Raw genomic sequence first — 25,866 nt, forward strand, 5'->3', positions numbered from 1 at the left:
ACTGGACAATATATTTTATGACCATGGGAATAATGGAGGCTACAAACGTTTCCCAGTGCAATACATGTTAGGTAACATTATCCCTAAAATACAGACGGTCTATGGAGAAAAAACATAAATAATATAAAAAATGACAAAACAGGAAAAAAAAAAATCGGAAAAATAACAATCACATGTCAACTAGAGACCCTTAAAAAATGGGCTGTCCATAATTCTGGGGTTCATTCTCTGCCTTGGGTTGGTTGAATCGGCGACATGCACTGGCCCTTTAAGAAGCTCCCTGCACTGGGTTTTTCAGTAGTCTGTCATTTTCACTATGGCGAGGGAATAAACAAATAGTACGCGGCTGTGAGTTGTGTGAGCTGTGAATACAGTTCTCCTTTCCGTGACTAACAGTGACGCTGTTTTTTACTCGCCTACCTCCCAGGTTTTGTCCGGAAAATTATATTTGTCGTTGGGACGTTGATGTTTCCCCAGAAATCACCAATGAAAAGAGCGAAAATAGTTAGTCCCTTACTGCTGAGCACCTCTGTTACCTCCTCCGGTGGTGCGGGATAGAATACTGTCTGGGCACATCATAGAGGACCTCTTTCTTTTGTACTGTTTGGTACCGGAATGGAAAGAACAGCCAACCCATCACCCCCTTGCCGATAGAAAACAAGGTTGCGGTTTGTATGCACACTGGTTGTTGATGTATTAGCAGGACCAGAGGAAGACGTCGCCAATATGTTAACGGGATCTAAAACCACGTTCAAAGTCAGACAAATGGTCCCCGATATGAAGGTACGTGGATCCAAAATTTACATTTAAAGATATGAACAGAAACATATGTATTAAAAGTACTAAAAGCAATTATAAAACATTTTAAAGGGCACTACTATTTTGGATTCCTTACGTCCACGATGCAATTACCAAATACGTATAACCGTTCACATTTGAAACCTCCTTTCATGTTTTGCTCGTTTTCTTTGTGCTGTTCTGTAAACTAATTATTCAATGCCAATTACCAGGCAGCAGGGTATAGCCAGGAAATGCTAATGATGCAGGAAGCAATTCAGTCCCAATGGCAGAGGTATAGATGTAGACATTGGATCTCAGATTGTTTGCATTGTCTGGATTACTCCTATGTTCTCCTTTTTATGGAATGCCTTACTTTATTTGCTTAACCAGGGGCAGTTAACAATACTGCGCTTAGTTATTTTCTGGTGGGAGACAAGTTACAACACATTTGTTATTGCATGGAAATCAATTCTACTGTGTTTACTGCTGGCTGCTGACTCTTGGTGATTAAAGGTTTGGTTGTGTTTGAGAATATTATGGGGTGGACGTGGTTGTTTGAGCTTCATGGATGGAGTGAACTGTTCACCCAAGATGATCCAGAACCTCAAAGCCCCATTTGAAGAAAACTATTAAGCGTTTCTTAAGCATCATTTGCGTTTCTTACTGTCTCTTCTGACTGTTTACCAGCAGCAACAGCAGACAGTCTAGTGAGCTGACTATATGAATGGGTTAGTTTGGAGGATCATGAATTCCAGTAGGGTTGCCAGATCCCCTGTGTTTCTGCTTTTCCCTTTGTGTATTTTCCGCTCCATGGTTATTTTGAGCCTCCACTGGGGGAGAACTCTAACAGAAGCTCCACCCCCCTAAGTCAGGCATATGGCACATGGCTGATGTGCATCCACATCTGGCTGCCACCATGGTAACCGTGGCAACGGCTTTTGATGGATGGGAGATTGTCAGGTGCCCTCCAATGACCCCATTCCACCAGCACACACACCCCACACACCACACACACAAACCAATTCCATGACAACGCGAGTTATTTACTGAAAATATCGGTTTGATCCAGGCAATGTTTGTCGGTTTTCAGTGTACCACACACCATAAAATGCGCTGCCTTTGTGCCTCAGAAGCGCAGCTAGTCGGGGCTGGGTCCTGCCCGTGGCCCCTAACCCCCCCGAAACACAGGATTATTGAATAATATGTGGAAGGTCTGGTCTTATCGCTGTTCACCAGATCTCTCTGAGGCCACCGAGATGGCTCCCACAACACAAAGCTCCAAAGCGGAGGAAAGGTCAGACGAGGGGGGAGGGGGTGGGCGGCTGGAGATCCTAACCGGATAGGACTGTCTCATCGACGCAACATGGTGACCACACCCAATCAGAACCAAAGCCGTCCGCACCAATGAGAATCAACTGGCTTGTGTTAAATGTCATGTGTTCATAGCTTTGCGACTGCTTTCCAGTGTGTGTCATCGCCATCATCGGCATCATCAACCTTTACTTTACCAACCAAGTTCATTAGGAACAAATTCATAAACGACGAGGCGAAAGACCTCCTATGAGATCAGTGGCTGTGAGGAAAATAATGGAAAGCACCGACTAGGGTCGTACAAACAAGACAACAGGGCAAGGGGCAGTGAACAATTCAGTACAGCATCACAGATTACATATGCAAACACACATGATCGTAGCAACATCACACATGGCAGCACATGAGGAGGAGGGAGCAAGAGGCGTGGAGAACTAGGCGAGGATTAGGGATGGACCGAGCAGCAGACACGGGGAAGAAAAGGAGCGGGAGGCAACAGTTGACATCATGTAATTACCGTGTGTTTAGGAATATTCTCAGAATACCCTATGGAGCGTGAGGGTTTTGTGTGTTGTGCATTCCTACTATGAACACAAACATGATAAACAATTGGCTTTATTTTTAACTGTTCCTTTATAAATGTGTTTTTGCAATTTATTATGTTCTTTATCAGTCAGCGTTAATTGGAGTTAGCTTTGGCTTTGCAATGTTAGGTTGATAGTCTGTCTTGGATTGTGGAGACGGCAATGGTAACTAACCTGGTACACTGTGATTAGTGCGAAGCATCACTTATAGGTATAACTATAATTTGCATCACTTTGGACACCATCTGGTAATTCAATAACAGGAAAAGGCCTCGACACATAATCTTAACATCTAAGGCTGTATTTGTGATTAACATCACACATTTAGAAGAGTGGGTTGTCTAACCCACTCTGAATGTTCCTTTATAATGTTGTGTACGCATAGCACTGTCTAGGGTCTTTTACATTAACGTGCATGTATTCATCCAGCTGTGCTTTCACTCAAAGTAAGGCTTATAATAATACAAGCATCACTATTGTAGCAACATTGATACGCAGCCTTGTGTAGAAAAATGAATGTCAAATCTCCTCTAGACTGGATCTCATTATGAAAACGGTTACAAGGGAGAACTCATTCGCATATTCATGTTGTTATTTTACATTTGAAGATTTTGTCTAAAATGACCTTCAAGCGAGGCTAAACGCCGTCGGTGCTTGTAAAGTCTTGTTCAGAAGGATGCTGTTGTTAAACTACCACACATACTGTATCCCCATGAGCAAAGTTTAAAACAGATAATGCTCATAACAGAGGTTCATATGGTAATGTCTGCCCACTTAAAAGCCACATATTGTCCCGGAATAGTGATGTCATGAGGCATCTTTGCATTGTTCGAGGAGTAATTAATATTTCAACAGAATAAGTTCATAATGCATAGCCCAGCCATAGATGGATCATTGATTTATTCCCTCCATATTAAATATGCTCTCAGTCTTTTCATCTGAGTTAGATGTGAATCCATTTACAGCTGCAACTGCTAGATAGCTGGTTAGTTAGAGCTGTCAATGCTAGAAGCTAGTTAGAAAGCTGTCTGTATAGCTTGCTTGTTAGTTGCAGGTGTCACCACTAGCTAGCCAATTAGTTACAGTAAAAACAGTTTGGTTTAACTGTCAGTTATAACTGAAACAGCTTGCTAGATAGGTGGTTAGTTACAACTAAAATGACTAGTACTGAGTAAGTTGGTTAGTTGAAACTGAAAAGGATAACAGTTGATTACTGCTGTAACGGATAGCTAGCCATTTAAAGCCTGTTTCCATTCATTGCTCTTTGATCCATGGAGCTCATACATAATTTGGTTTCCTTTGTCCCTGGAGTTTTGCTTCAAAAATATTTCATGTGTTCAGTTCTGGTAAAGCCATTAATATCGTTGGCATCCGGCTTTTGGTTGTAAAATTCCTTTCTTATAAAGGCATTCAAATAGTTGGCATCCATTTCCAAAAGGATTAAAACCAGAGGCCAAGGCAGCTAGGAAATAATAGCCTTTCTATGAAATTGCCAAGTCTCTGAAGTAATTCAATGGTTCCACACTTCAAAGTGAGGAAAAGTAAACAACCTCAAAAAGTCGGGTCACAATGATCCTAAATAGCCCTGTTCTTGTTTAAAATTGAACAAAGCAACAAACAAACGTGCTGTAGTCCTTTTAGTACAGCAAACAGTTAGAGTAGTGTTATGCTACATTGCAGATTTTTACATTTCTGTTAGCCTTTTTTGACTCCATCTTAAATAAACATGCTTTGCTAAGGGTTATTTTAAGAAGACATTTTTACAGTTTATGGTTTAAATTCCGAAGATGTCGAATTGCACGTTAAGGTCCTGTTTTCCGTTTTTCAGAGTTGTGGCTCTTGTATGGCTGCCCCATTTTTTCGAGGAAAGTCGTTTTCATAATGTTCTGAGGACCCTGAGCCAGACTTGCCTACTGCATGCCTGCTGAGGGAGTCTGGATGTGGTTAAGAGATGGAAGGCGTTGAGCAGTGGAAACTGCTCAAAAGCCCTTGGCAGCTGTCCTCGATGGATAGGGAGGCGTGTGGAGGGGGTGACTCAGGGAGATAGAAAGAGGCAGTGAAAGTGTCAGGCATTTAGTCACACACAAGTCAAATAACAAAGTGAAACGGTGGCAGACGCGGACCCAGAGCCCATAGCGGCAAAGACCTAAATGGCATCTAGGGCCTCTGTGTGACACCTTTATTTTGAAATGGAGCCCAGACATTATCTTACTCCACTTTCCTTATCTCTTTGACCCATTTTAATTTTGGCAGAGAGCAGACCTAGTGGCAAGAGGTTTATGTTTACATTAAAGATGGAATTGATTGCACAATGTATCCTATGCAAATGAACTACAGACTGAGTGAGTATTTCTCACCTTTAGCATTATCATTTCCATTAAGGATTCTGGTCAAGAAAGTGCTATACACACATTATCAAAGTAAAAGCATTTATGATTCCTTAATGTAGCTAATATATCTGTGCATTCATTGACAATATATATTAAGCCTCTTGGGTCCTCCATTCCTTGAGTTATTCATGAGCTAAACTCATGGCCATCATCTCTGATCAGAGCCAGCATATAAAAGTTACATTTAAACTGCAAGGAAACTAACAGTAATCTTGCAGAGTTATCATCCGGTAATACGATCATAGTTGACCAGCCCTGGCAAGTCCCAGCAGACAGAATCGAGGCACTTGGCCTTTCAAAGAGGGAAACTAAAATAATTCCAGATCTGAACAGCCTGTGATGTTCTGGGAGAATTAAAGCCCCAGACATATTATATATCTATATCAGTTTTTATGTGTGTTAGCGGACTGGAAAACAAAAATGGATATTGAAGTCTCCAAATTCCTGCAGAAGACTTCCGGCTGTAATATTCAAAATGCTCTTCTTTGTCTCTTTCAGTGCGATCCTTTGGAGAAATACTGTAAATATTTTTTTTTGACCTTACATTTATTAACAGAGGTGACCTTTGTTGTGATTGCGTTGTGAAATAGTAAAGGCATTCATTAAAGTTGAACATCTACCAAAACCGTAGGAAGCTTTTTTTAGGGGCCGACAGTTGTTGACCTTTTTGAAGCACAATACAATGAAACCTATCCATATGTTTATTAGGAGTTTTAATTTTTCTCCAAACATGCCAGTGCTTTTGATTTTGCTCTCATCTTCCAACTGTTTGCATGTATTACTTAGTTTAAAGGCTAAACCATTTTAAACCATTTAAAAAGGATGGTCATTGAAGAAAATATACCATTCATTAAAATAGGGATGCTTTTGTTTGTAAACAGTAGGCTAGTGGAAACAACTGTAGGCGAACGGGAAGTCCATCACTCCTCAGCTTCTGGTGTGAGTAAACGAAAGGGAAAGTGATTGTAAATAAGCTTTATGAGGACTGAAGACCTCTGGTCCCCATACGTTTGTTTAACATGACGCCCTTGGTGTAACTGTGAGCTGTGTACCATACTGGGCACATTGACTGAGGGAGGGAGAGGGCCTCGTTAGCATGTCGCCAACACAGAGGTGCCACACTGCCCCTGGCTTTGTGGGAAAACATGAGCGCCTGACTGACTTCATTGTTATTGCGTGAACACACACTCGCTGACTCAAAAGAAACCCCAGTGTTGTGTGGCCGTGGCAGTGCTTTAACCATCCAAATGATGAATGGTGTCATTATAGTCTGAAGATAATGGCTAGGTCGTCTGGTACTGGTCTCTAATGCATAGTTCTGTTCAGACTTAATGTCAAGCCCATTCCTTTTGGACTGTTTGTTGAAGAGTTTAGCTTGCTCAGCACCTGCACTACCATATCCTCCCTTCCCTGGAGGTACTATTATTGCGTGTGTGAGAGAGAGGGTGGGTGTGTGTGTGTGTGTGCGTACACATTGCACGTTGTCAGTGGCAGTAGTAGCAGAGCTAAGTGACTCCATATGTGCTGCTAGTAGCACTCCAGTAGCCTCTGTGTGGTTCTGTGTAACTTGAGTCTGTACCAGAACAGGCCTGAAGTAGTAGGAAGCTAAAAAGTTGACCGGCCCTGTGAGAGATTTAGCATGGGCTTAGCATTTTTAGGTTAGCATTGCGCCTTGAGCGATGTCCCTCAGACATGGTAAAACCAACGTATATTGTCTAATTTAGGGGGGAAAAGACGATAACAGACAAAAGGACCCGCAAGCCTGTGTTTGTGTTTATTTTGAGGGTTAACAGGGTTTATTCGGATGTTCATTGTTGCATAAACAAGAGGGAGGGATGGATGGGTATACTTGCTCTGCATTTCCCCCCTTTATTTGGTGGATTTAAAGGTCCCATGGCATGCTACTTGATGGATGCTTTAATATAGATATTAGTGGGCCCCTAACACAATCGTTGAAGACGTTACCAAAATTCAGCCGTGGTGCAGAAACACAGCCACTACAAGTCAGTCGCACATTGAGCTTTCCCCAATGCGCCGTTTCGGTGTCTGTAGCTTTAATGCAAATGAGGAGGAGAGAGGCGGTTCAAGGAGGAGGGTGGGGGTGTGGCCCTGAATAGCTTACCGCCACTGTACCATGCGCTCTGTTAACAGTGGATGTATCACAATGGCGAGGCGCACACAGCCTTTGGCCGTGTTCTGTAAATATTCTAGAAACCTCCGGGTGCTCCGGCGGGAGTCCTGGAGCTCTATGTCTTAATAATATCATACATAGATATCTATATCATATAATATACAGGTGCTGGTCAAATTATTAGAATATCATGAAAAAGTTGATTTATTTCAGTAATTATATTCAGAACGTGAAACTTACATATTATATCAATTCATTACACACAGAGTGATATATTTGAAATGTTTATTTCTTTTAATTTGGATGATTAGTACTGACAATTACTGAAAATCCCAAATTCAGTATCTCAGAAAATTAGAATATTAGTTACGACTAGTACAAAAAATGATTTTTTAGAAATGTGGGCCAACTGAAAAGTATGAACATGGAAAGTTTCAGCATGTATGGCAATCAATACTTAGTTGCAGCTCCTTTTGCCTGAATTGCTGCAGCAATACGGCGTGGCATGGAGTCGACCAGTCTGTTGCACTCCTCAGGTGTTATGAGAGCCCAGGTTGCTTTAATAGTGGCCTTCAGCTCTTCAGCATTGTTGGGTCTGGCATCTCGCATCTTCCGCTTCACAATACCCAATAGGTTTTCTATGGGGTTAAGGTCAGGTGAGTTTGCAGGCCAATCAAGAAGAGGGATACCATGGTCCTTAAACCAGGTACTGGTAGATTTGGCACTGTGTGCAGGTGCCAAGTCATGTTGGAAAATGAAATCGTCACCTCCATAAAGTTGGTCCGCGGCAGGCAGCATAAAGTGTTCTAAAACTTCCTGGTAGACTGCTGCATTGACCCTGGACCTCAGGAAACACAGTGGACCAACAGCAGCAGATGACATGGAAACCCAGACCATTACTGACTGTGGAAATTTTACACTGGACTTCAGGCAACGTGGATTCTGTGCCTCTCCTGTCTTCCTCCAGACTCTGGGACCTTGATTTCCAAAGGAGATACAAAATTTACTTTCATCTGAAAACATAACTTTGGACCACTCAGCAGCAGTCCAGTCCTTTTTGTCTTGAGCCCAGGCGAGACGCTTTTGACGTTGTCTCTTATTCAAGAGTGGCTTTACACGAGGAATGCGACAGCTGAAGCCCATATCTTGCATACGTCGGTGTGTGGTGCTTCTTGAAGCACTGACTCCAGCTACAGTCCACTCTTTGTGGATCTCCCCCACATTTTTGAATCGGTTTTGTTTGACAATCCACTCCAGGGCGCGTTTATCCCTCTTGCTTGTACACTCTTTTCTACCACATCTTTTTCTTCCCTTCGCCTCTCTATTAATGTGCTTGGACACAGAGCTCTGGGAACATCCAACCTCTTTGGCAATGACCTTTTGTGTCTTGCCCTCCTTCTTTAAAGTATCAATGGTCATCTTTTGGACAGTTGTCAAGTCAGCAGTCTTCCCCATGATTGTGTGTCATACAGAATCAAAACGAGAGACCATTTAAAGGCTTTTCCAGGTGTTTTGAGTTAGTTAGCTATTTAGAGTGTGGCACCAGGTGTCTTCAATATCTGACCTTTTCACCATATTCTAATTTTCTGAGATGTTGAATTTAGGGTTTTCATTGGTTGTCAGCTATAATCATCTTCTTTTTGGCAAAAAACACTTATAATGTATCAGTCTGTTTGGAATGAATGTATACATTCTACAGGTTTGACTTTCTAAATGGAATTAATGAAATAAATCAACTTTTTCATGATATTCTAATAATATGACCAGCACCTGTATATTATTATGGCCAAAAGCTGTGTGCGCCTCCAGACGATATTTTGAATCTTCAATGACTGCGTTGGGTTCTCCGACGTCTCTGGCTCTTCCACGTCCACATCAATCTGAATTAGTCTGAACCACGACATGGAGGAGAAAGGGATTGTTGCCCGCGATTGTTGACAGCGATTGTCTCCCTCCGGAGACTCGCTGCCGAGGAACCACCGCCTCGGCAGAGGGCAGCGCTTAGGCACCACCGCCACCTGCAGTGGGCAGCGGGCAGTGCCGAGGTGGTGGTCCCTCGGCAGCGGGCAGTGCCGAGGTGGTGGTCCCTCGGCAGCGGGCAGCGGGAAGCGGGGCTCAAGCGGGAGACATTGCGGGCAACAATCCCTTTCTCCTCCATGTCTTGGTTCATGTACTTCAGGAAGTCAAAGCCAAGTTGCTTTCCCCCAATCCATTCTCAACAATGGCTGAGATAACCCCCACTACGAGTCTTGTTGTGGAATTACCAGAGACGAGAGTCCGACGTGTTATGCGCCATAACACCAACAGCAGAACGGTTATCCAAATAACGAAGGAGTGTACACTTCCGTAACAGTCCTGGAGCTCTTATGTAAATAATATCATATAATACATATCATATAATGCATATTATTTCGGCCAAAAGCTGTGTGCGCCTCCAGAAGAAATATTATGAATCACCAACGATTGCGTCGGGTTCTCCGATATCTCTGGTTCTTCCACTTCCACATCAATCTGAAGTAGACTGAACCGCTCGCTGCTGGCTGCCCGCTGCCGGCTGCCCGCTGCCGGCTGCCGGCTGCCTGCTGCCGGCTGTCCGCTGCCGGGTGGTGGTGCTTCGCGTCGGTGGTGCCTCGCGGCAGCGGGCGGCAGGCAGCGGGGCTCAATGATGGCTGAGTTAATCCCAACTACAGTCTTGTTGCGGAAATACCCGAGACGTCAAAGACTCGACGTGATATGCACCATAACACCAACAGCAGAACTTATCCAAATAACAAAGAAGTGTACAACACTTGCGTTACAGTTTGTGTAATCACACACACATACACACACACATGTGGTGATCGCACGGTCGTAGCTCATTGGCGGGCCAAATTCTCTGGGCTGGCAAGGCAGAGAAAGGGGAGGTGGCATCTCTCCTTATGACGACATACGGGGAAAATTCCAAAACAGCGCGTCTGAGCTTTGTTTTTTCAAAGGGGGAGCAGAATGCCTCGTGCTCGTTTTACACCCAACACATTTTCTAGCTACTGGGGGAGCAAAGGTAGGCTACGGGAAGCTATCTGCAGGTTTCAGCAAGTCAAATGTAAGACTTTTTAAGACCTTTTTAATACCACCTTGAATGAAATTTAAGACCTAAAACACGCGATGGTGGGGGTTGGCAATAGACGCGAGCCAACTTCGGAAACGGACGTCTTCCAGCCAACTGTCCTTGAATTTGCACCTACCCATTGTATGTTTAGCATTGTGCGATTACAGCATTGCGTGGTTAGCATTGTGTGATAAGCCTTGCGTGGTAAGTATTGCTCTGTTAGCATTGACTGGCTAGCATAACATGGTAAGCATCGTGTGGCTAGCATGGTGTGATTATCCATTCTAATAATCCATTAATTGATTTCTTCCTCCGTAGGAGAGGATGCTGAGCCCTAGCGGACTGAACGCGAGGAGCCGCGACATGTTTGGACTGCGTTGTCTACCTGGTGAGATCGATCAGAACATCCTTGACCTCAGTCCCTGTAGTCGGTGTGTCACTTTATTTCTATCGCCCTCACCCTCTCTGTTTCTGTGTGAATCGCCCTAACCCTCTCTCACCCTGTGTCTCTTATGCAAATGTGTGCTAATATTATTATTATTAATATTAGTCATAGAACATAACTAACTACCCACAAGTATTGCTTAGTGGTAGTATCACACTCACACAATAAATTGTAAATATATAAAGGCTTGTATTATAGTACGTAAATATTGTAGTGGTTTTAAAGACCTGACCCAGTAGGAGCTTAAAGTCGCCCTCTAAATGCACTCATTATGCATAATAAGTGGCAAGGCAATTAGTGTCCTCACAGCCACTTTCACACACACACACACACACACACACACACACACACACACACACACACACACACACACACACACACACACACACACACACACCGGAGCCAGTAGACAGTGTTACCCAGGTGAATGAGAAGGATCAAGTAGCAATACCTGTATACTCTCCCTCTCTCTTCCTCTCTCTCCCTTAATCTCTCCTCTGTTACGCATGAATGTACACCCACATCCCCCACATACACACCACACACACACCACACGCCACACACACACACACACACACACACACACACACACACACACACACACACACACACACACACACACACACACACACACACACAGTTAGAGAGACCCACTCTAAACAACATGATAGAGGGCACACCCAGTGTGCACATGGATCTGAGATCTGACCCTCCATTGTTGAGATACACACTGGCACAACATGATGATACCTTCATATTATGATTACCTCGTCTAAATATTGAAGATATCATCTAAAATGGATCATGATATAATGCCTAGAGGGAGTTTAATTTGTACAAACTGCGGATTAGAGGTATTGGGTTGGGCTGCATTAATGTTTAAGACCACAGTTGTGTGTTTGTAAAGCTTGATTATGCACACATATTTCAATGTTTAGGGTATGCAGGAATCTAGGAATGTTATTGGTAGTAATGGTGGTTTGATCATTGTTTAGTAATGTGGCAGACAAATTATTTGTCTGTCAAAGCCTAACATTCCCATGTGAGACATGGCAAAGCAAGGGGTTTCTTAGTGTAGGTTAAGGTATATAATCATTTATTCAGGAATTCAAATAACTACAACAATCTCCAGCAACAAGCCTGATTGGATGACAGTTGTGTGTTTGACTCTATATTATACATGTTTATAATTCTCTGAACCCTATCAGACAATGTATAAATGAACACCTTAATTAACAGGAATACAATTAGCAAATGATTACTGGACAGATCCGTTATCTGTTGTTAATAATAATATGGTTATTGCTTATTACTGCATTCACTTATATTAATTAATATTTAATGAATGTGCCCTTATTGTAAAGCGTTAACAAATGTTGCTTTAAGTAAATTGGGGCCTTCAGTGAGTAGCTGTGTGGTTATTCCCTGTCCTACCTTGGACCCTGCTCTGTCTCGGTGCAATCAGCACGGCAGGGGAGCAGAAAGTGAGAGGCAGCTCAGCTGGGGGTCCGACAGGGCGGAGGGAGCACAGCCATAGGTAGATCATGATGTCCCCCTTATGAATGGGATGTATGGAACACAAAGGGTATATACTGCGCACTGTAAACCACAGTATACAGACCCTCTCATTCCCCCCAGCGCTCATATTTCCATTGGATGTCAGACCTGTCAATCAAACTCTGGTCTTACTGACTGACAAAAGGGGAAGAGAATGGCTTCAGTGACTTATCTGTTTTTCGGCAGTTTCCGTTGAGACAAAGTTCCTCATATTGCATATTTTGAAAGTTTTAAAACGTGTGATCAAATATGCCCCCTTTTACAAAAAAATGACCTCTAACCCAGATGTGTAAATGTCTGGTTCATATAGTTCTCTATTCCTGTGTGACGCCCATAAGCCAAACATGACCTCTTTCCTGGACTCCATCTCCTCAGGGTAAGCACTGGGCTCTGCACGCAAGCTAAACAGATGGGAAACAAATGGGAACCCAACCCAAAGGAACTCTTAGATCATTTGGTCCAGATTAATGTCTGCTCTTACTATGTGCCCATCTCTCTTTTACTCTTTTCCTTCCTCCATTTCTCCTTTTGCCTTGTTTTAAACATTCACGACATCAACGAACAAATCCCTTCAGTTTAGAAACCCAATTCAAACACAGTCTGGCGCTGCTTTGCATTGTGTTCAAAATCTGCAGTGTTTATTTTTTTGGGGTTCTTACCGTGTTTGTATGTGGAGATGGTAACCCTGGCTGTTCCCAGGATCTATATAGAATGGCTTACAGTATTAAAAGTCCAGTTCTCAAGTACTTGTAGAGTAATTGTGCTACTAGCGTTCCCTGGACGGCATGGATAGTTTCTGATTACTGCTGGCTAGCTGCTCTATGTTCACATTTGGTAGAACCTTACAAGACTGACCTCCTAAGCAAAACATAGAAAACCAAGTTCCTAGACTAAGAAATCTCCAACCTTGTTCTTGAACCTAGCCATCTCTACCGTAACACCTGAACTTAACTATCCCTAACCTTGTTCTTGAACCTAGCCATCTCTATGGTAACACCTAAACCTAACCATCGCTAACCTTGTTCTTGAACCTAGCCTCCATACCGTAACACCTAAACCTAACCATCGCTAACCTTGTTCTTGAACCTAGCCTCCATACCGTAACACCTAAACCTAACCATCGCTAACCTTGTTCTTGGACCTAGCCATCTCTATGGTAACACCTAAACATAACCACCCAGTTAAACAGCCCCATCCTGCCAGTGGGTTGTTTTCATCCCTGTAGCCCCCTGGGGAGTCTGGAAGGACTGACACTTCTCCTACCCTACCGAGACTGTTAGCAGCAATCCGGCACGCAACAGACACTCACTTGTGTCCTATCGCTAAGCACCTTTACGCTCTGCAGTAATTATGATAATGATTTTAAAAGGCACTGGCAATTCAAATGAATAAAATTTTTCATATCAAAACATGACCGTAGTGACATGACATCTAAAATGTTTTGTAAACTGTGGTCATGAAGAAAATCGAATCAAATCCAACAGTCCCAGCTCCTTTGAATGTCCTTGTTGGGCCTGAACTGTCTTAAACGATCTTACATTTAATCCCAGTTATCCCAGACAAAATTCCCTTTTAAATCCACCCCTTTGGGTTGGGTTGTAGCCTTAATTCTAGCCTTGTGATGCTAGTCCCTTGCCAGCCTTTATTTTTAAAACTTTGGCCCTCCTGTTTATGTCTGGAATGCCTGGAATTATTCTGGTTGCCATCCCAGAATTTCTGTGTGAAAGGAATTTCACATTCACTTTTTGGCTGTTGGCTCTTTGTTAAAAATAGCTTGCAATATTAAAAATATTGAAACGACTCTGAAACACTATAAGCAGCAGTGCATCAAATGTAATTTTTGAATCACTTTATTATTCCAACAAGGCTGCCCCCATCCACTAAGATATATTAGCTCTCTGTTCTATTGGTATTTAAACGCTGTTGGTCTTGTCAGCTTTATTTTAATGTTTTAAAAGATTATTAAGTTATTTGACTCTTGCATTCATGTAGTTGTGTGCTTTTGTGTTTTTTTGTCAGGGACAAATTCCCATTCTTTCCAACCCCACTTGATTCTTGATTCTGTTACCATAGCAACCACTTCCAAGCTGGAAAACGTGTGTGTGTGTGTGTGTGTGTGTGTGTGTGTGTGTGTGTGTGTGTGTGTGTGTGTGTGTGTGTGTGTGTGTGTGTGTGTGTGTGTGTGTGTGTGTGTGTGTGTGTGTGTGTGTGCGTAAACCCATGCGATTTGTAAGACCAGGCGTGTGTGTGTCAACGTCTGCATCTGGCTTTATTTATTTGATTTGCCTGTGAGAATGTGAGTGAATACATCTGTGCTTGCGGTTGCCTTTTATAGGGGCTGAGGGATTGTGGAGGCATTCTCCTTCTTTAGTCTTTTACTCGGGAGGCCCTGCCTGAACCACAAATGTTTTGTTGGAAAAATAAAAACAAAACAACGCCTCCGAGCTCCGGTATTGTCGTTGCATGTAGTGGAGATCAGAAGCATTCTTCCATTCGCTTTGCCACATCTTATTGTTTGACACCCACTTTGCCTCTGTATTGCTCTTAGACTACAATCCTTCACCCTGTCTCATCTTTTCCTCTGTGCGTCTTAGCTGTTTTTGTTTTCAGTCTCAGAACTACAACTCCCAATCCCATGTCTCATCTTGTAGTTTCACCACTCGTACTACAACTCTTTCTCCTGCCTCATCCTTTAGTTTTACCCCTCAGTCGGACCTACAACTCCATTCCTCTCTGTCTAACCCTCTGGACTACATTTCCCATCTCTCCTGTGTGCCTCTCCAGGGGAGTGTGTGCTCCAGAGGGCCGTGTTGGTGAGGAAGAAGCTGACCGCCAGGGAGGGCGGGGGCTGGCTGGCTGGAACCCTCTTCTGCACCCACTTCAGGGTGTCATTCGTCCCCCAGGACAGCCCCAAGCCAGACGTGAGTGCCAGAGCTCAGCTTTCCACAGAGGATATGTGGAAAATATGTAATGTTCAGGCTTAACCTTAAGAGGGTTTTAGCAATGCATCATGGGAATACCCAATGGGAGGTTAAAGAGGTACTGTTTGATGTTGAGACCTTGTTGGGGTAAATGTTGATGAATGATATTGTTAATTATTGTTCCAGGACAACGCTGACCCTGTCTTGTTAGGGGAGCATGATGTGGCGCTGGCCTCCATTGAAAAGGTTGTTGCGGGTAAGAATGGAGTCTAATATAATCCTCAACTGGTTCTGACTTCATGCTTTAACTCTACAGTCTCCAACCTTATACCCAAGCATAACTATCTGCAACCCTTTACCTAAAAAAAGGATTCTTCGTTACTTTCCGACTCGCATAGAAACTTTGCTCTGTCCAATCAAAATTTCTTATTTTTTTTGGCATCTGTTAATTGACTAGGTGTAAAAAATGTAAATGGCAACTTGATCATAACAAAGGATGGCTCAACATGAGACGTTGAAAAAGGCCCAAATATCACACCAACAATCAGTTTATCTATTTATTAATTCCAGTTGGCCCGTCCAGGACCAAGCTGGTGACCCCCAACTCGTCTCTGAAGTTCACCCCAGAAGAGCTGGTGCTTTACTGCAGGGACCTGAGGGTCATCTGTTTCCTCTTCGACCGCCTGACCCCCGACACCCAGGCCGTGGAGGTCTGTGGCCCGCTGGTTTAACATGCTATCTGCTTGTGTTAGAACGCAGGTATTCAATGGATAAAAGAGGAAATAAATCAAGGGTATCGAGAGGAGGATATATCTATATATTTTTTTGCTACTACATCTAGAAGCTTTGAAAATAATCTTGTTAATGTGACACATTGCTGTTCTGAAATCAGATAGATAGAGTACATAGAGTCAGAGCGAGAATGCTTTAGCTACGAGAGATGAGCTAATGCCTTTTAGGACATAAAGCTAGCACTTCCCACAAATGATATTTGTGTTCCGTGCTCTGCCAGAGAGGGCGCTGCCGTTGCGGTTTGATTTGAGTTTTGAGTTACTCTTTAAGTACCCTCAGCCCTGAGCAGTTGATCTGTGAGAGGGCAGGGCTTGACCCCTGGTGACCCCTGTCATGTCGATGCGTCTCTCCTCAGATAACCTACACCATCGCTAAGACCTACCAGCCTCTCAAGCCCGGCTGTGTGCTGGCCTTCCAGAACGCCGCTCTGGGCAGCGTGGGTGAGTAGTGTAGCGGGTGCACTTCTCAACACACACATCCCACACATGCACTCTCATGCACGCATGAACACCATTTGGCAATGAATATATAATACTGTGCATTTATGTTTTTCTTTCTCTCTATTTATCTATCCATCTATCTATTTTGCCTTGCCTACCATCTGTCTGACTGTCTCACTCTCCCTGCTATCTCTTTTTCTGACTGGCTCACTCTCCCTATGCACCTGTCTGCCTGTCTGTTTGTATCATTATTTTTGTATGCAGTTCATCTTTTAGGATGTAACAGAACTCATGTTGAAGGCTGTAGGAGCCAGTGAGTCACTCGTCCTCATGATTCGTGATTCATCCACCCATGCATGCATGTGTTCATTGTAAGACTCCCTCGAGTCCCTGCTGTATACTGTAGAATAAATAAAGGACGACAACAAAACCTATTCTGGTTGGTTATTCCAATGATGCACTGCTTTCCCCTAGCAACAACCCAAGCCCTAAACTCGGCCATTTCTACCCTATGCTGAATCATAATCCTTGATCTCAGATATACACGTAAGCATTTCTAAGGCATCATGTGGAATTACCAAGAGGCACCCATACAAGGTAATGGTCGTTTACTTGCTGAAGACATGTAATTGGCCCGGGGAAGGCACCGTTTGACGCCACACTTAGTTGTGGAGCTACATACTTAGTTGTGGAGATGTAAATAAGCGTCTTACACTAATACAGTATGGCAGCTTGCATAATTGTATGCTATTACAGTTTTGATTACTTATTTTGTTCGAAACTACGGGGGTGGAGACGCGTCGAATGAAATGCATATCTAAAACGCGAGAAATCGCTTTTCATTCTTTCTTGTTTTTGCAGAGGTCTAATGCCTAAAGTAAGACAATCATAAAGAAACTAGCAGCTCAACTACTTCTGTTTCTATATCGTGCTGTTCAACGATTACGGCAAGAAAATGTTTCCTTCTCTGTAACTGCAGCCTGATTTGGGTAATCTTGTTTTTGTGCAGCGGGCACAGAAACGAAGGCTTACTGAAGGCTTCACTTCCCTCAATGGAAAATGAAGAACTCAGCATATTAAAGCATTAAAGGTTTTCACTTCATTCAAACTGAGTTTTATGTGCATTTTTGGCGCTCAACTTGTTATTTCAAAGGATTCCTTCCCAGAAAATGGAAAGTGTCCATGCCCTGCAGGCCAGCCTCTATCTGATTCAGGCCTGAGCTGGCACTCCAGACGCAAGCATTGCGTCCGGAACCATAAAGAGAAATGCGATCCTTGTTGGTCACAGCGTTATGCTATGTTGGCGCTGCGCTACAGAGACTAGGTCTTGGCCTCCTTTCAGCAGCCAGATCAATAATGTACCTCGCTTCCCCTACACTTGTCCCTCCCTGACCCCTAGCTGAACCCTGTCACAGGGTCGCCGACCCGTAGAAAGTGGTGAGCATTCACGCCACCTTGATGGAGTGACTGTGTTGGCTTAACGTCTTTAACCTCTTCAATTAGCCTATACTTTATTCAACGTTGGCGCCGCCGCCGCCGCAGACGAGTCGTGTAAGTTCGTCTTACTACATCCCCAGTGTGTGATGTCATGCACAGCGCACACTGTCAGGCTGTGTTGGTGGAAGCCCTTTGTCCCAGGGAGACTGTCTCAAAGGGGGCTTCACAGCCCCACTATACCTGACACCTTCAATCGTTGTCAAACAGTCAAAAGGGCACAGAGAAACTCCCCAAAACACAACCACCAATGGATGGGTGGGAGAGTGAGTGCAATATGAGGTTGTGTCTTTGCCTGTTTGACTTTACACATCTAGAAGCACATCTAGACATCTAGAAGCTTCTCAGCTGGGATTTTATCAAAACTTGGCAGGCTCTGCAACCTCCCTGGCCGCACAAAATGGATTCTGCCAACCGAATTCTGCGTGAAAAATACACAGTACTGGCCGTCACTCAGAGCCCTCGGACTGAACCCTGAGCATCAATATTCTGATCATGGATTCCTTGTTGTGTTGCCCTCAGAGATGAAGCAGTTCCTTAGCAACCGTCGCCGTGACGGCCAGATGAACTGGTTTGAGTCTGTGGACGAGTGGGAGCGGGAGCTGGAGCGGTGCGGAGCCAAGGGCTGGCGGGTCAGCACGGTCAACGACCGCTTCGAGATGTCCACCAGGTGAAGGGCTGCCCGGCACAGCCACACACTAGGGACCTACGGAGAGATACAGTAGAACAACACCAAATGTTTCCCATTAGGGAGAGCACAAGGCCCAGGTTAACACTGTGGCGGACGTAGAGCCAGGTGACCTGGTTATTTAATAATTTGTGGAGCACACAGCCAGTTTCATCGAAATCGGAACCGACGTTTGTGCTGTGGTTTAATGGAAGTGCTTATTTGCGAAAACTATTTAAACAAAGGGAAGCCCATTAGAATTGACCTTGGTTGCGCTTCTTATCTAGTTTAGCCGGTGGGCCACGTCTGGTGATGTCGTAGCAAGGATCTTTATGCAGCAGCTGATGCATAAATGGAGATATTTTGAAAAAAAACAATGAATAATTTACATTTACATCAAGGGCATTTAGCAGATGCTTCTATCCAAAGCGACTAACAATAAGTACATTTGTCAGAAGAAAGAGAAACAATACATCTCTGTCGGTACAGTTAAGATGTTCATAGAAACTGTTTTTCATAGAAATTGTAAGTGCCAAGCATTTACAATTGCTAGGTTAACCCTATCTCTGTATACAACAAAGATAGCTAGGATAAGATGCTGACAATGCTAAGTACTGTTTCTAAGAACCAGGACATAGAACATCCAATAAGTGCGTAAGAGGGATGTTTTAAGGAGAGTAAGGGGGGGAGAAGGTTTGGTGGGGGATAGGGGAGGAGGCTATGCAGAGTCCAGGTGAACATATCTAAATATACCAAGTTAAATGCTATCAACTTCCTCCAGGTTTGCATCATGTCATGTTATCTGTAAAAAAAAAAACTCTTGACATAAACACTAAGCTTGATTTGTGTGTCCCCCCCCCCCACACACACACATAAACACTCACACAGCTTACCCAGGTACAACGTGGTTCCACAAAGGGTTCTGGACACTGAGCTGAAGAGAACGTTTGCCCACTTCAACGAAGGACGCATCCCTGTGAGTAGCTCATCTTAACAGTTAGTTAGATGACTGTTGGACTTAAAAAACTCTAGTAAGTCAGTCAGATATATCTATGACCTAAAAACAACACAATAATGAATTATAAACAATCATAAAAGAATTTAAGATAATAAAAACAAACTAAGTGATAAACACAGTAATAACATGTGTTTAACTCACATTAATCGCTCCAATGGTATCCTAGAGATGGAGCTTGGTTGATTTAAAGAGGGCTGTGTATCTCTTGGGATTCCTGTTTTAATGTGGAAACCTATCCGATCGTACCGCCCACCGCAGCCTGTGGTTGGAGCCCATGTGTTAAAGTGAATGTTTGTCGTTGTCTTAGCGCTGGAGTTGGAGGCACCCCCGAGGCAGTGACCTCCTAAGGATGTCCAGCTTCCAGAACAACATCTACCACGAGAAAGACGACACCAGGTGTGTGTACGCCCACACACGTACGCAGACCGTCACAACCGCACATACGCACTAACACTCACACACGCACGCATCCACATAGTCACAACCACACATAGGCACTACTGACACTAACACACTATCACACGCATGCACTCACGCACGCACGACCATACATACAAACTAACCCTCACACATACGCACATGCACGCGCTCGCAGCCTCGCACGCACGTCTGTGTTATCATGGGATTTAGAGGTTAGTCGTCATCAGTTTTGCCACAAACCACGGTTGGAAGTAGAAATAATGTGCTATCTCCAAAAAGTTGCTGACAGAAGACTTTTTGGTTGATCAAATTGCTGTAATGCGGTTCCTGACGTCAATCATAGCTGGGGTTAACCGCCAAACTGCATACTCCTAGGAACAGCTGCTAATGATGACAATGTATTTTCCGATTGGCTTCGGCTCAACTCTCGGGGTGACGGCACCGCGACAGCAGCCAATTGTGTAGGGCTCATAATCATAGAGGCCACACAACGACACGTTGAGATAACCTGCTATAAGGAGTAGGTGATAGCGGACTGGGCGAACATCAGTCCATTCTTGTGCATCCTCATTTATCACGGGAAGGGAAGCCTGGTCGCTTGAAGCTGTAACAGAAAATTCAAGTAAAATGTTCACACTAATATTAGTATGAACATTTATAAAAAAAAAAAACACCCTCAATCAACTCAAAATCCCTTTTTAATGTTCTTAAATGACCTGTGCTGCAGGAACCTGGAGCTGGTGTTGTTTGGGAGCCAGTGGTCTCTGTGTGTGGTGGTGGACCTGGGGGAGGAGATGCCCAGCCCCGCAGACCTCCATCTGGCCCACAGCCGCCTGCGGGCCCTCTGTCTGGGAGGTAGGGACGGACAACACACACACACGGACACTCACTCACTAACGCCCTCATTCTCTTGATCACTCACTCACTCACTCACTCACTCCCTTGATCACTCAGTCACTCACCTAAAAGCTTGCACACATTCACACACACTTGCGCAAACGCAGACACACACGCTCCCTCATGTAACAGTGCACACTCTCCCTCAAAAACAGTCAAGGACATGAGACCCAAGACGTTTTAATAGTATGCAGTAACCCTTGTGTAAATCCCTTTAAATACTTAAGTGACAAGAGTGAATGAAACCACCGTTAGTCGATCCAATCAAGCGGGCCGGTGGGTTTCAAATTAAGGCATGGGGACAGGCCGATGGATCGGACCACTGGTCCCATCAGATCCCTATCTGGGCTGGTGACACCCATTTGGCTTTCCTCTCCCCAGAGCTGGGGGTGAGGGTGCTGCGGGGAACTGATGGTGCATGCTGGGGGTTGTTGATGGTGGTGCTGGGGGAAGCAGGTTGTCGTGGTGCGCACACACCATGAATCAATGTTGCAAACCGTGTTCCTACACACCGCAGTCGACCTGACGCGTTATTCCACCGAAGGAGCACTAGAGCATGATTTATCAACTATCCAACGAATCTGCACAATAAAAAAAAAGGACAATAAAAAGATTATCTTTATATATTATACTTCAACTATTTATGTATAAAATTAGAGTGTAACACACTTTTCAGAAGTAGTTTTAATGTTTATCAGAATCAAAATGTTAGCTAGTTTAGCAGCTAAGTCCCGCTCGTTAATTCACCAATCTGCTACATCTACGTGGACATTCGCTCCCTTAACTTGTTCAACTTTTCCGCATCAGAGCTTTGCGACCATGTCGCTTGGTCACATCGATGTCGCAGACGCTGGTTGTGTTGGTGCTGCTAGGCAGACCAGGCCAGAGAGCAGGGGTATTCTAGCCTGAATCTGGGTCCCATTAGCAGGCTACTGGGGACAGTAGAGCCTCTAACCTGGACCAGGTGACAGACCCCCCCGGCATCTCTAACACCACCAGAGGTTATCCCCAAGCTAAATTAAGCTTTACATCCAGAAAATTGACTATTCTCTATTTGATTTTAGGATGTGTATGACGTTTAGCCATTCAGTGCAAACTGAATATTCACCCTAAGGATTTATAAAGTAGTCAAGTAGTATTTTAAGTTGTATTATATTAAAAGAAAATACATAAAGCTATAGGAGACTTTATCATTTTATTTTTTTTGTACTTTCAAGGACTATAAACAACAATAGGCCGTGCTTATTTCTGGATTATTTAATTTGACCCAGTTTGTTCCTAAATCCAACACAGTCTGAGAAGGTCAGGTCGCCTTTGACCTTTTGACCTGTATTTCAAGTAGTTAGGAAATCCCTCTGCTACCTCCCCGGCTTCCACGGAGAAGCCCATTATTTATTTACTCTGTTGAGACACTCAAACCCTGGGGGTGTTAGCTGGGTGGAGTTAGCCCGGTCTTCCTGTCTATCCTGTCTGTTCATGCGTGATGAATGGTAGGATTCTTTCTTAGGGTTCTGTTACAAAAGTTGTGATGGTCCCATCTCTAATTTAGATGTTGATGTTTGTCACGTGATTAAATAACTATTTATTACAGACAATTAATATCTCAACACAAGAAATTATTTTGTGTTCAACCCCCTCTTGCTGTGGAGGTGCATTCAGTTATTAGGCAGTTGGCTATCCATTGACACCCATTCTATTCCAAACTAGCATTCAGGTGCTCCTATAACTATATCTAGGTCTGTACCACACAACTAAGCACATACGAACTGCACTGGCTAGGTAGTTTAAAGGGGACCTATTATGCTTTTTCGACTTTTATGACCTATAAACGTTGTTTTAATGATTGATAGTCATGTTTAACCATACACAAAAAACTATGTCGATTTTCGGGAAACTCTTCGTCTCATCTGGGCGCTTTCAGCCTTCTCTGTCAACGCTCGTTTTCGTCCTTTCTCCGCCCCCTCGCCCCCCTCCGGCCAACCCAACTCCGTTGTGATTGGTTACCTTCCTTGAAGCGCGCGCGCGGGCAGATTTGACCAGGCATATGGGGGCGCGGCAGGAGTGCATCTATGTAGATGATTTCCCGGAAATGTGAACAAGTGAATCGCAAACGTTGTCCCGAGTGTTTAGCGCTCTGCACAGCCACCCCAGACTGTCAGCAGGGAATACGTCGAAATGCATGTACGTCATTATTTGACACTTTAGTATGGTTAAACATGACTGTCAATCATTATAACAACGTTTATAGGTCATAAAAGTCAAAAAAGCATAATAGGTCCCCTTTAAACAAATAGTGCCCACAAACTTACATATTCACAATTTTTGATTCAGAATCCACACTGCTCAGTTCCTGGTAGTGTGGATGTGCATAGAATGAGACAAAATTAACTTTTACCTCCCTGAGTCAGTCCATTGAAACCGGTGAGCAAAACAATAAAAAGAGTTTGAACAAACAGTTTGATCCAAATTCACCACCATGACCAGGTCATTTAACACTGAAGAATTCAATCTGCTCCCCTCTCGGTCTCCATAACCATGTTCAGTAGTGTGTTAACACATAATGCTTAGGCTGCGTTCCAGTCCTCTAAAAAAGTCCCCTTCTTACCCTCTCTTATTGAAATAGTGCTCTGCAGTCAGATGTCCGAATTATCCCCCAGCAGCCACTATCACTAATTCTAGCTCCATGACGCATTCTCTAAGTTCCGGGTCTCACAGTAGCCTGTGTCAACAAAACATAAACTTTGTTTGTTTTTGAGCACAATTGGCGATTGTGTTTTAGTTTTGTCTTACCTGTGGTGGACAAACCAAGATACAGCTATGGGAGATAGCATGTGCCTTGCTAAGGGGTCGGGGGGAGAAAAAGTTGGACAAAAATCCTGGCTGACATGGTTGACCCTCTCAACTTAAACAATGTTCACATTAATCTGGGGTCTTTGCAAACCAGCCGAATCCTTTTTAAGTATACTATGTGTGATACAGATGTGGTCTGTTATCCTCAAAGGACCTTATGGGAAATAAGGGGCGGGGGTTTTGTTTGGGTTGGTATGCTACACAAAACTAAATGTCTTTTAATAAGTAGCTTGGAAATGGTTTGTTTGGCGGTTGCGGCCACATGATGACAAGTCTGAACCCGCCAGTCAGTATAATTGTTAGAGGATCACATTCCCCTGCTCTGTCACTAAATGCCTGACCAAGACAATCAAAAGACCTTCCAACAACCACCATGAGACCATCTTAGGTCTGAAAGAGCTCCAAAAACACACATCTGTGCACAAATATACTCTCTCTCTCGCTCTCTTTCTCACGCGCAACATCTTCTTTCTTGTTTCTTTACTGGAAGTGGGACATCTGTACTCATTTGTAGCTCTCCCTCATGTTTTGTCACACACACACACACACACACACACACACACACACACACACACACACACACACACACACACACACACACACACACACACACACACACACACACACACACACACACACACACACACACACACACACACACACACACACCCCAAACCAAACCAAAAAATAGTTAGTCATGGTGACTTATCTAAATATTTGTTTGGATTACTGTCGCGCTCTCTCTCATAACCCTCTATCTCTCTTTTCTCTCTGTCTCTGTCTCTGTCTCTCGCTCATCTCTCTGTCTCTCTCCCCGTCTCATTATTTCTGATGTGGGCTGTTATTCAGGGTCAGTGATTGTGCGGGCTCAGTGTTTTCTCGGGCTGCTTTGTGTCTTATCAGCACTTTGAGTTTCAGTTATTCACAGCTGCTTCCAAACCAGACATTTAGAAAAACACAGATTGATCTGTCTTCCCATCTGTCTGGTGACGAATGGTTCATTTGCTTTCTGTTCTGTTCATGTTGTTTTTGTTCTAGAGAAGAAACGTTTCAGTTTTTCCACCTTTTGATAATGTCGTGTTGACGGGTAGAATAATGGTGCTTCATGGTGTTTTTCATCATTGTTTGACAACGCTTGGGCTTCAAAACTTCTTTTAGGGATGTTGAATAGGAAAGGAAATACTGCTATACTTCATTAACAATGTTGTCGTTATCTGTGACTCATCTGCAGGACTATTATGTTGACCATTCTCTGTTTTTGTTGTTGTTGCTCACAGATATCTCCAACTCGGTAACGGTCCCTGACGATAAGTGGTTATCCACCCTCGAGAGCACCCATTGGCTGGACTACACCAGGTAAAGTATTCAGATTGGCCAGTTCAACCCAGCACACAAATCGGATCACCATTTTCTCTATCAAGGGGACGTGTGTTTTCCAACATTAAAGGGAAACATTTACCGTTAATTGTGGGATTACATGTAATCATGGTCTCTCTCTCTCTCTCTCTCTCTCTCTCTCTCTCTCTCTCTCTCTCTCTCTCTCTCTCCCTCTCCCTCTCCCTCTCCCTCTCCCTTCAGGTGCTGTCTGAGGAAGGCGGGCGAAGTGGCCTGTCTCCTGAGGGGTGGTCACATGACCGTCGCACTGCAAGGTGAGTCAGGTGACCTCCAACCCCGGCTCGGATGAATTTATCCATTCATTATTCACCGGGCGGCGCTCATTATAGACTGATCCAGGCCCTGGACGCAGCACGGGTACACAGCGTGCCTCAGGGTCAGTGCACCACAATGACAGCCCTGCGCTGATCACCCGCCACTCCTTGATGATCTGATAGGATGGTTGTTTTTTCTTGGGGAAAATATCTGCTCCGAGAGTGGTTTCCCGTGATCTGAAAGATGTTCACATCAGAGCTATGGGAAAATGTTACTGGGGCAAACACCTTCCTTCAAAATGTTATTCCTAAATTGTGATGGTTGATTCATTAGTTCAATCATTAGTTGCTCAATTTAATTTCAGGCATCAGAAGTGATACACTGCTATAATGACATGATAGATGAAGCAGGTTTGAGTATATCTACAAAGT

General features: G+C 43.9%; 1 protein-coding gene across 2 annotated transcripts in view; it reads left to right on the forward strand.

Annotated features, from left to right (window-relative positions):
* The first annotated feature begins 289 nt into the window (after positions 1 to 289).
* The window catches only part of mtmr11 (myotubularin related protein 11), a 32,523-nt gene continuing 6,946 nt past the window's right edge, over positions 290 to 25,866 (forward strand). Inside the window, exons 1-12 of one of the 2 annotated variants that reach the window (XM_030370699.1) lie at positions 290 to 783; positions 10,603 to 10,672; positions 15,071 to 15,207; positions 15,394 to 15,463; positions 15,778 to 15,917; positions 16,355 to 16,439; positions 18,456 to 18,603; positions 19,489 to 19,576; positions 19,926 to 20,014; positions 20,766 to 20,893; positions 25,063 to 25,141; positions 25,364 to 25,434. In XM_030370699.1, the coding sequence (XP_030226559.1) occupies positions 727 to 783; positions 10,603 to 10,672; positions 15,071 to 15,207; positions 15,394 to 15,463; positions 15,778 to 15,917; positions 16,355 to 16,439; positions 18,456 to 18,603; positions 19,489 to 19,576; positions 19,926 to 20,014; positions 20,766 to 20,893; positions 25,063 to 25,141; positions 25,364 to 25,434 (1,162 nt within the window). In that variant the 5' untranslated portion in view covers positions 290 to 726. Of the gene's footprint in view, positions 784 to 10,181; positions 10,279 to 10,602; positions 10,673 to 15,070; positions 15,208 to 15,393; positions 15,464 to 15,777; positions 15,918 to 16,354; positions 16,440 to 18,455; positions 18,604 to 19,488; positions 19,577 to 19,925; positions 20,015 to 20,765; positions 20,894 to 25,062; positions 25,142 to 25,363; positions 25,435 to 25,866 lie in introns of those variants that run through there. The other variant, XM_030370700.1, reaches the window with a different exon arrangement.

This window comes from Gadus morhua, chromosome 11 (assembly GCF_902167405.1).
Source record: "Gadus morhua chromosome 11, gadMor3.0, whole genome shotgun sequence".
Classification (NCBI taxonomy): Eukaryota; Metazoa; Chordata; class Actinopteri; order Gadiformes; family Gadidae; genus Gadus; species Gadus morhua.